Source organism: Sycon ciliatum, chromosome 7 (genome assembly GCF_964019385.1).
Source record: "Sycon ciliatum chromosome 7, ocSycCili1.1, whole genome shotgun sequence".
Taxonomy (NCBI): Eukaryota; Metazoa; Porifera; class Calcarea; order Leucosolenida; family Sycettidae; genus Sycon; species Sycon ciliatum.
In genome coordinates, this window is record NC_088649.1 from 23,793,927 (window position 1) to 23,805,896 (window position 11,970).

The following is an 11,970-nucleotide window of genomic DNA, read 5'->3' on the forward strand; positions in this document are numbered from 1 at the left end:
AACGTATGTTAACGGAATAGTTTCGAGCACTCTGCTCGCGATGTACCTGATGTTTGTTCACTTCCTAAGTGTGACCTCTTCGAGAAAAATGCGGTGTCTTTAAGTCTGGAACTACTGATGTGGTGGCCAATTGAGTAGGAGCAGGGAGTGGTGCTTTTTTGTGATATGCCAAGCGAATGGTCCACTGCGGCATTCCTGTGATGTGCTCCAGTAGTACATTAGTCAGTCAAGCGTCAGCCAGTCGGCAGGGAGTGCAGCCTCCATCGTTAGGAGCAGCCACCTAGCACTAGCAGGTAGTATTAATAGTAGTGTTTTTTTTTTCTTTCTACGGGAGTCCCAACAGGCTACTGCCTTATTACTGGTAACCCAAGGTGAAGTTGAACCATATTGATGAACAGTGCAAGAGACTGGGCCTGTCGACATTCAGCTGGAAGATAATTCCATCTGCCTGCTGCCAAAAAAAGAAATATAACTCATGCCACACTGTACAGACAGAACACCTCCTTCCACGACAAGGACCGAAGTCACTGCGTCTCAACTTTGACTACTGAGTACATCGTCAAACACAGTGTCGAATGGAGGTGGAAATTGCAGTTTACGCGGAAACTTTCCTTTTTCGACTTTCTGCATATCTGGTATATTCAGTTAGGTTTCATTTGTTACAGAGTTGGTGCGGAAAAAAAAGAATTAATTTCCGGGCAGCTATTTGTTCCAACTTTCAACATTGTTTGTGTGTCAAAAGCGGATCATGCTCTTTGTTCTTATTATACTTGAGAAACACATCCTTGAATACTGAAAAGAATTTTTCTATCTTTTAAATATTTGAAATGAAAATTTTGCAACTTGTGTTCCCAGGAGCTGATCACTTTGTTGTTGATGTTTTCATTCCCATCTCCCAGGACGCCCACGCTACTGCCACGCCGTCAATATTACCTTTGGCAGCATCTCGTACGACGGTCTCCATGAGATTGACTCCGTGGCATCGCTCACCTGTTTCCACGGTTACGTTGCTGCCGGCGCTTCGACGATGAAGTGCTTGGCGGGGAGTGCGGACGCCGGGCGATGGAGTGAGGACCTGTCCTGCAGAGGTAAGCGTTGGCAAGGTGTAGCCGGCTTTGAATTGCAGAGGGGTGGCTTGGTTAGTTAGTGCATGGGTCTTCAAATCTGCACCGCTCCATTTATGACGTACATCATGGTTCTGTAGGCCCATAAGCCTTATGCACAGTGTGTAGACGTTGAGTGCACCTGATCTCCTCAGCAGTGAACATGTGTTGCAGGCTAAACAGTTGGTCCGGCCATGGCCCGACCAACCCGGACCGGATCCGGCACCTCACGATTTAGCCGCTAACCGAATGTAGTCACTTCATTGGATTACTGAAATTCTTTTGCCCTTTTGCCCTCTAGTCTGTAACACATTGGGCTCGGCTTAAGTTTCCTGATTTCTGCTGCAGCCTCTCCGGAGGCGTGGGTTCAAATCCCACCCCTGCCACCATGTGTAACCTTTGCCAAAGGGTTACAACAATAAAACTTCTTCACTCATCCCCCACGCACAAACTCAAAACAGAAAACGCTCGGTTCAAATGCATACCAACCATTCTCCATGTGGACCGGGGAGACAACGGAGAGTCAAGAAAAATCCAGCACGTCAAAATGTGTGCATGGGCAATACAAGCATATTACGGAGTGCAGATACAGATGAATCATAGTCCAACATGTCCAACATGTTACATCTGCTCTGTTGCTCCCAGCTTTCTGCCCAGCGGGCGACGTGCCCAATGGTGTACTGGCGTATGTTCCGAGAACTCCCCAGGGCACGAAGACGCGGCTCACCTGTCAGCCCGGTCACGAAGCCGTGAACGGCACCGTTCACACGTGTGACGTCTACAACACAACACATTCACACCTGTCCGGCAGGGCAGCCTGCAGAGGTAAGATGTGCATGGATATTGTCTCTCCCGTCTGCATGTCTGGTTCTATTTCTTGTGTGTGTGTCTGGTGGCAGTGAATTGTTTCCGCAGACTTTTCCCATTTCAAGTCACCCAAACATATAGGTATGTCGCAACACGGAGCTTCGTGCTAAATTCAAACATCAGGTGACTTGTGACAAGTTCACCGCAGACCTCTTACTTGCGTTCTCGTCGGTTTGCCTCTCGTGTTCACAGCCATTCCCGGTTTCTGCTCCGAGATGCCCAGAGTCGAGGGTCGATACGTGTACACGGACAACCGGGAGTTCGGAGCGGTCGCCACTCTGATCTGCAAGCCCGGCTACGAGGCAATTGCCGGCGATACATTCTACTGTGGTAACGAGGGAGCGTGGGACAGTATCGGCATCTGTACACGTAAGTCCTGATTAGCCAACTGGTGGCCAGAGTAATGTCGCATACATATTACTGTACAAATCCGTTGATCCCCGAGCTGCAGAGAGTGCTCAATGTCAGAGACAGAGCTTACAAGTCCATTCATCAGAAACAGTCCCTCTGGCTTTTGAAAGTCGGATTTGGGCGGAATACAGGATCAAAAACCCACTTTAAATCTCAAAAATCTGGGTTATGGATCTGCTTCTCCATACATTTTGCCATGGAATACGTGTCCTGATTTTATAAAACCTGGCTGAATTTCTATTTCCCTGTTCTTGGACTTTTCTGGCCTCAAACAAACGGCAAGGAGTAATTGCATGGGTCACACAATGTAGGATGCACTGTTGTTTTCACGGGATCTACAATTATGTGTGGGAGACACCAAAAAGTTAGGGTGCCAGTTTCCAATGAATGGACTGTAGTACATAGCAGACTCAGCGGAGGACGTTCAGGTTGGTTGTAACTCGGAGTTTCATGAGTTGCAACCAACCTGAACGCCCTCCGCTGAGTCTGATACGTACATAGTGCTGGATGTATGTAAGACTTGCATGGAGAGGCAACGATTAAATTTATAAGAAAGGACCAAAATGTTAGTGTTGAACGCAAACTGCGGATCACATGTAACATGTTGGTCCTTGATGTATGTACATGTAGTTCTGTATTTGAATTCACAAGTACACACGGGCTATAGTCCAAATTAGAATGTGAAAGTGAAATGAAATAAGAGGTTTAGCGGGTGGGGGGGGGGGGGAGAGGTCAATACTGGAGCCGGTGTTAGGGGTGGGGTCAACACTGGCCGTCCGTGCGCTCTCATCCCTCGCTCCGTTCCCTCCTTCACTCCATTTGATAAAAACTGTTCGCTCTCCCGTAGGAGAGCGCGGAGAAACGTTACTTCTCCAAACAGGCTACCCAACTAGAATCGTACTTGCATCTCAAAATAAATATCACACTCGTGAAATGCACAGCAATAGTGCACAAAATACGACAATTACAAGCGATCCAATATGTCCTTCCGAGTATGTCCATTTTGTCATTGGAGTGATTTGATCAGATTAAGGGAGCTGGGGGATTGTGCCTTTTAGATCAGATTAGGGGAGCTGGGGGATTGTGCCTTTTAGATCAGATTAGGGGAGCTGGGAGGTTGTGCCTTTTAGATCAGATTAAGAGAGCTGGGGGATTGTGTCTTTTAGATCAGATTTGGGGAGCGGGGGGATTGTGCCTTTTAGATCAGATTAGGAGAGCTGGGGGATTGTACCTTTTTTGATCAGATTAGGGGAGCTGGGGGATTGTGCCTTTTAGATCAGATTAGGGGAGCTGGGGGATTGTGCCTTTTAGATCAGATTAGGGGAGCTGGGAGGTTGTGCCTTTTAGATCAGATTAGGAGAGCTGGAGGATTGTGTCTTTTAGTTCAGATTTGGGGAGCGAGGGGATTGTGCCTTTTAGATCAGATTAGGAGAGCTGGGGGATTGTGCCTTTTAGATCAGATTAGGGGAGCTGGGGGATTGTGCCTTTTAGATCAGATTAGGGGAGCTGGGCGGTTGTGCCTTTTAGATCAGATTAGGAGAGCTGGGGGATTGTGATTGTGCCTTTTAGATCAGATTAGGAGAGCTGAGGGATTGTGCCTTTTTGATCAGATTAGGGGAGCTGGGGGATTGTGCCTTTTAGATCAGATTAGGGGAGCTGGGGGATTGTGCCTTTTAGATCAGATTAGGGGAGCTGGGCGGTTGTGCCTTTTAGATCAGATTAGGAGAGCTGGGGGATTGTGCCTTTTTGATCAGATTTGGGGAGCGGGGGGATTGTGCCTTTTAGATCAGATTAGGGGAGCTGGGGGATCGTGCCTTTTTGATCAGATTAGGGGAGCAGGGGGATCGTGCCTTTTAGATCAGATTAGGGGAGCTGGGGGATCGTGCCTTTTTGATCAGATTAGGGGAGCAGGGGGATCGTGCCTTTTAGATCAGATTAGGGGAGCTGGGGGATCGTGCCTTTTAGATCAGATTGCATAACTAGAGAACCACTGTGACTCACTGCAATAGAACTAACCTTACCTGCTATTTTTCGAAAACTGTTCTAACCCTGCTTTTCTCACCTTCTCCTCAGTGCACCATGCTACTTTTTGTCGCTTGCTTCCAATGCAGTTATTGATAACTATTGCCCGCTGATCAACACCGACGCTGGAAGTGCTCGCTACACTGGCAAACGACGGTTAGGATCCACGGTAGCATTTTCATGTGAGCTTGGTTACAACAACACCGGACCGTTCGAATGCCATCCCGGCAACAAAACAAGCGGGAACTGGTCCGGAAGCCAGGGTTGTCAGCGTAAGTATGTGCAGTGGGTTGCAACGTAGATATACACGGTGACCAGATCCATAATGCAGGTGTGAATACATGCACAAACAACCTTAAAGACACGCACACACATACATACACACACGCACCCACCCACACACACACACACACACACACACACACACACACACACACACACACACACACACACACACACACACACACACACACACACACACACACACACACACACACACACATACACACACACACTGTACTGTACTGTATTGACAGCTACCCTAACGGGTCACGCCGCCCTCCACCCAAGCATGGGTATGATGAGGGGCAGTGGCAACAAAAAAAAAACCAGCAAGCAGAGAGAGAGATAGCAGGAGAAAAACAGCGATAGTAGTACATCTGGTGTGCGACGTATAGAAAAGAGAGATGACAAGAGATACGCACAAAAAGGAAACAATCAACCAGGTGATGGAGTGTGGGCACACACACAAGCACACACACAAGCACACACACACACACACACACACACACACACACACACACACACACACACACACACACACATGCCTCACCTCACCTCCTCACCTCAGACCTGCCCATCGCAGAAGCAATGAAAGCGAACAGCTATGTTAAACATAGCCACTAGGGCACACACACACACACACACACACACACACACACACACACACACACATACACACACGCATGCACGCACGCACGCGCGCGCGTGCGCACACACACACACATTTTGCTCAAATAACACCTTGCGTGCACATGTACTTTGACTTTGGAGTTTTCTGCCCTTGCTCCTTGCTGTTTGCAGTGATCACCGACTTCTGTGCTTTGGAACTGAACAACACCGTCGGCGGTCAGATTGAATACCCGGCAATCAAGTCGTTGGATTCCAAAGCCGTACTGAGTTGTGGCAAAGGATATAAGCTGGAAAACACCCCAGACTACTTGTGCATAGTGGCCGACGACAGCAACAGCACAGGGATCTGGAACGGAACGGGATTATGCGAAGGTTAGTGATGCACGGTTGCTAGGCAGCGGGTGTGTTTGTTCGCCGTGGATACAGGCAAGCATGCATCGGGTGCACGCCTGGGCCTGCAACTGATGCACGATTGCTCTGAAGTACAACAGTGCGCGCAAATAATACGCTTGTTGGACTTGCGTAATGCATGCGTAGTAATCCATGGAGCCGTTTGCCCGTGCATGCTTCGCCGGGAGCTTAGGGAACCAGCCCCACTGCGCTCTGATGTCACATCATCAATCAGTGTATACCTAGTGATACATGCCTGAACTGCCTGTCTGCTCAAGTGTAGTGTTGTCAGTAGATCTATTACAAGTACTGGCACTGGTTGTATTGCGACCAGCCCATGGCTTTCTGCTCAAATCCCCTGACGTCAGTAGATCTATTGCTAGTACCGGCACTGCATGGAGTGCGAACAGTCGATGCCTGTCAGCTCAAACCCCCTGACGTCAGTAGATCTATTGCTAGTGCTGCCACTGGTTGTATTGCGACCAGTCGACGCCTCTCAGCTCAAATCCCCTGACGTCAGTAGGTCTGTTACAAGCACTGGCACTGGTTGTATTGCGACCAGTCCATGGCTGTCTGCTCAAATATCCTGATGTCAGAAGATCCAGTGGTAATTCTGGCACCACATGGAGTGTGACCAGTCTATGTGAAGGGCTCCAATTCAAAACGCGATAAAGACCAACCCAGAACTTTGGCATTTTTTGTCATGAAAGAATTTGTCGGTTTTATGGGTCAAAACGCAATACATCCCAGTCAAAATGATGCCTGAAGTTTGCGCTCTTCTGCAAAACGCGATAAAAGTCATTGATGCTGCAGTGCAGACCGAAAAAGAACAAAATTGAAAAATGCGCTTCCTGAACTTTCAACAAAAGGGATTTATCTCATTTTGAATTGGAGCCCTCCTGCTATGCCCCTGGGGGTGCACCACTTTTCACGGGGGGGGGGGGGGGGGGGGGGGAGGCTCAATCAGAGTAGCAGGGCGCTATGCTCCCTACCTTCCTTTGGCTAGAAGCCTGCATGATGTTCTCCATTGTCCGTGGTACATGTACTAATCTCACATGCATGCAACGTGCACCGTGCTCTCCCCAACTCACTGGCCTGCATGCTCACTACATTCTTATCATGCACTACTTCCCCCATGAACCACGCAAAAGGGGGGGGCATGGGAATCGTTTTAATGTTGACCTTCAGCCACCGCTGCAGCTACAGTCCATTCAGAAAAAGATGAGCGCTGGCTCTGGAGAGCTCCCATGTTTGGCGATTTTGTGGTACACTGTGCAGTGCCGCACGATTCGGAACTTGAAAAAGGGACCAAAAAAGGCACCTCAACTGGGGTTCGAACCGCAAATGTACTGTTATGCAAGTGGAGTGAACGACCTGGATTTTCATGGTTTTTACCCAATTCAGTGCTTTGGGGGCAAAACCTGGCCGAATTCCTATTCTTGTTACGTCTTGCTTTTTCGAGAAATAGACTTCAAAAACACAATTGGAAGAGCTTTCCATGGGGGATTGCCAAAAAAATTGTGACGAAAACTCTAAATTTGACCCGTTTATGGCCAAGAGCGAGGATATCATCTTTTTCTGAATGGACTGTAGTCGAGGAATGTAGGCTGCTAACTTATAATTATGCCCTTGCTAGCTGGTGTATTGTGTATGTGTGTGTACGCGTGTGCGTGTACGCGTGTGCATGTACGCGTGTGCGTGTACGCGTGTTCGTGTGTGTGGGCATGTGTGTGTGTGCGTGTGCGCGTGCGTGCGTGTGTGTGTGTGTGTGTGTGTGTGTGTGTGTGTGTGTGTGTGTGTGTGTGTGTGTGTGTGTGTGTGTGTGCGCACGCACGCACGCACACGTATCTCATATTCTGATATACGCAGTTGACACGCAGGGAACGAATGCCAGGGAGGGCTTCGACATCCTTCTGCCAAGCGTTGCCGCCTCAATCGCTTTCTTCATCTGCTTCTGCATCTCCATGTGGGTTTGGCAGAAGAAAAAGGAAAAGAAAGGCATTACTAAGAAGCACTCGTCACACAATCGTCGCCAAAAATCCAGGAGGCATGCCGACCGCACCACCATGGATAACGACAAGGGCTACGAATTCTGGCCTGGGCAGCAGGCCCAAGGCGGCAAAGCCTACGAGGAAAGCGCACTCACTAGGGGAGGAGAACTGCCGAAGCTTAAAGACGACGACGGTGACGTGGGCGTGCTTGCGAGCTGGTCGCGGCACATGCCGCGAGGCGCCAGGAAACCGTCCACCGCCACTGACTTCATCAACGACTTTGATGGCGAGGAGGATGAGATGGCTGGAGAGTGGATGCTGGGTGGCGACAACGGTCAGCAGCCGGGCTACAGTAACAGTCGCTCCGGCAGCCCGCACAGCTTTACGCAGTCCATGCTGAGCTACCAAGACGCCGCCACGTTTGGAAGCATGATGTCGCTGGACCGGCTTGCGCAGCAGGATAACGTATCGCTCAACCACCACCAGCAGCAACAGCACCAGCACCACCAGCAGCATTACCCGGACAACCTGATGCCGGACGCGCGGATCTCGCGCTCGGGCAACAACAGCGTGCATTCGTCACCGGACCAAGTACGCCGTCACTCGTCTCAGTCCATGAGAGTTGGCAGCAGCAGCGGCAGCAGACAGCACTCAGTGGTGTCACGCAACGCCAGTATCAGGAGCAACGGCAGCAACGTATCGGATGGCAGATACCTGCGTTATGACTCCGAGATGAACAGCATGTACAGCGACGCCGTCGACCAAGATCCGCCACCGCAGCTGCAACGCAACCCCTCAGTTTCGTCTTCCGGCTACTCCAGGACGGTATCAAGCATGCAGTATCCGCACGCCGACCGCATTAGCAGCTTCCACGACTTGAGCCAGGTGGCGCACAGCAACAGCGGTATGCTGCCGGCTCCGGGCGACGGTCCGCAGAGACGCTCCCAACACTCGCGCTCAATGTACGCTAGTCGTGGACAGCAGCAACAGCAGCAGCAGCAACAGCAGCAGCAGCAACGACGACAACAACAACAACAACAACAACAACAACAACAACAACAACAACAACAACAACAACAGCAACAACAACAACTACTACTACTGCAGCAGCACGGGGCAGGCAATGCCTGGGGCAGCCAGGTCTCGGAGTCCACGACTCTCTCGATGCACAGCATGGGTCCCGGCAGTGCGGCGGCGGCCAGTGGCTACAACACACAGGAACCAATAGTACGCGCCAACGGTTACTCCCAGGCGCGGAGAGCCAGTGCACGTTCACATGCCGCCAGCAACCACAGCATGCACCAACAGCAGCATCAACAGCACCAACAATTTCAACCGCAGCACCAAGCGCAACAGGACGAGGACTGTTACGAGCAGCCGATCACCAAGTCCAAAATCTCTCTGGTACACGGTGATGACCGTCAGCAAACAAGCGTCCATGCAGACCCTGCCGCAGCAGCAGAGCCAATTCCGTTTCAACGGGCAGCCAGCATGTACAACAGGTCTAAAGACGTAAAGAGTCACGGGCAAGCTGAGGCGCCTGCAGACCCGTCTAGCATTGGCATGCCCGAGCCGATGAAGCGGACGAGCAGCAAGTTCCGCCGCGTCAAGAATGACCCGGGCACTCAGCTCGATGCAGGCATGACCACACCGAGATTGCCCTCTCCCACACAGCACTCGTCCCAGCTAGATGGCAGCCCATCTGCTGCTTCGCTGACTCCGGGCGAGATACAATGCGCGTCAAAGCACGGTGATTACTCCAATGTCAACAAGTCGAGGAAGAGCAGCACTTCACAGCGGCGCAGACAGACGGAACACGCCGAAGCAGAGACTGCTCCGCCGATACCTACGAAAACAGTGTTTGGCAGCGAGCCACCCCATGGCGAGGCTATCCTCAGACCAGTCGCCAGTTCCGGAGCCCAACAACAGATCGCCGGGGACGACCGAATGCCAGCGCCTCTGCCAAGGACCCGGGCGTCGCTACGGAGACCGAAGGACACTACACAGAGCGGGCTTCGGGCATCCGGTCTAGATCGGGCCCGCAGTATGCGCTCCTAAGTGCTAATCCCAGGGTGGCAGACAGGGACAACTTGGCTTGCTACTCGCCACAGGTTGAAGTCGCAGTCCTTGGGACCCAGGAATAATTCCCACAGTGGACTATCATCCGGGCATCGCTGTGTATGAGGGCCGGCGTTCCATGCCTCCTCACCGATGCATGACCCGACTACAACTTGTGGTGTGTGTGCAGCAAGACGTTGCCAGGCCGTTGAATGCCGGTTGTGCTGTACACAACAGGGTGCTCAATCCCCTACGTACCGCATAGCACGTCACGCGTGGGGTCAAGCTTGTTCCTCTCAACGCATCCTCTTCAAGAGTAGATAGGCAATCATCACTCAGAATCTTTCTTTTTCGTGCACATGCACCACCACTACGCATGAACGCACATCTTCATGCTTGCTCACTGGAAACACAGAGAGCATGTTCGCACAAATTGTTGCATGGATAAAGCGTGTCGCACGCAAACCAACCCCACCACCTGCATAGTCTCGCAGTTCTCAAGAACTCCGAAACTATGTGCCTCACCATCTTCTTCAGAACCCCCCTCCCCCAACGTTTCTATTTAATGTTCTGCTCCTCCTCCTAATTCAAAGCCAAGGACACTGTTACCGGCAGCTTTGTCTCCGGAGGACTCAGGTTAGATTCGCGAACGTTGACCTTGAAACTTCATATCATGTGCATCGAGTGTGCAGAACAGACAACTTCGTTCTTGAATACTCCGCATCAACTATCAATAGTTTAGGAGACATATTAATGGGTTCCCCCCCCCCCCCCCCCCCGCTTGTTAGGATCTGAACACAGCACCAAATCACACTCTGCATTTTCTCTTCCCACTCATTATCTACTGAATTGCTTTCTTTAGTGCCAGAGAACGTATACTTAGAGTGCAATAGGAGGGCACGGTTGACAGACTCCACTCTTCAATTGTATGCGCCTCCTGCTTGCGCCCAAACTTTGTTTACTCTCCGTGAAGTTACTCCACCCTCCGTTTTCATATTCTTGTAGGGCTCTCTACAGATTTCTACTTGAGTATAACAATTAGATAGATTGGCTAGTTTTCTGTATTCATCGTATAGCTATCTACTAGATTCGAATCTTCAGTTGAATGCGCCTCCAGCTAGCGCCCAAACTTTGTTAGCTCTCCATGATTTCTCCCTCCATGTTCATATCGTTCTAGGGCTCTCTACAGATTTCTATAACAATTAGATAGATAGGTTAGTTCGCTGTGTTCATCGTAGCTATCTGCTATAAGCCTCAAGCCGCTCACAGTGTGTTTTTCTATTTGCACGATCAGTCCCCTGCTAGATCATTGCCCACTATGGGTAGAATTCGCTACTAAATCATTGCCCACTATGAGTAGAGCCCCCTGCTAGATCATTGTCCACTGTGAGTAGAACCCCCTGCTAGATCATTGCCCACTATGAGTAGAACCCCCTGCTAGATCATTGCCCACTATGAGTAGAACCCCCTGCTAGATCATTTCCCACTGTGGGTAAAATGGCAATGTTGGCACGGGATAGACGCTCCACTTGCTGTGTATTCCGGCGGTGAGCAGCCTCCACAGTCGCGCTGGCCACTTAGCTGCGTGTACCCCCCCCCCCCCCTAGTGGCATTTGCTTATTTCCTCCCGCTCCCCCTGCCTCCCCTCTCCTCCCCTCCCCTTCCCCTGCTCTCTCTCTCTCTCGCTCCCCCTGCACACACACACTCATTCACCGGCATTGCACAATGTACATGCGATAGTATTCAGCCATTGGTCATCCCCATCAATGAAGCACACACCACTTTCTCTATATAATTGCTCTCCCTGCAATGTAGAGCTAGTTGCGGTTCACTGTGTTCTGGATCAAAATTGCTACGAGAAAAATTTCACGGGCACTAACATCTTTGTTTGCTCTGTGGTGGTTGTGATTGCGCCGGGTGGTGGCGGCGGCTGCGATGGTTGTGGGTTTGCGCACTACAAGTTCGCGACTTGCATGCTTTCTGCACCGTGACTGCATGCTGGTATGTCGGTATCCGGAATTGCATGGACGTGAGTTTATGTTCACAAGTGTAACTGTGTAAAGTGCCCAACAAGCTGCCTCTTTTGGTCAACGACAATGGAATGGCGCCATTCATTACTTTTTGCACACAAGACATTGCCCGCACAACAGGGTTGACTTCCAACCAGGCAGTAGTTCATATTTTACAACTCCATGCTTCTAGCAGCTCAGGAACGG

General features: G+C 50.6%; 1 protein-coding gene across 1 annotated transcript in view; it reads left to right on the top strand.

The window, feature by feature from the left end:
- Positions 1–10,290, top strand: part of LOC135821204 (uncharacterized) — a gene marked incomplete at its 5' end in the record, with an annotated part of 11,776 nt that extends 1,486 nt beyond the window's left edge. The window contains 6 exon segments of the mRNA XM_065334267.1: positions 900–1,088; positions 1,749–1,928; positions 2,163–2,339; positions 4,493–4,675; positions 5,487–5,687; positions 7,575–10,290. Of these exon segments, the coding sequence (XP_065190339.1) occupies positions 900–1,088; positions 1,749–1,928; positions 2,163–2,339; positions 4,493–4,675; positions 5,487–5,687; positions 7,575–9,754 (3,110 nt within the window).
- Between the last annotated feature and the right edge of the window lie 1,680 nt (positions 10,291–11,970).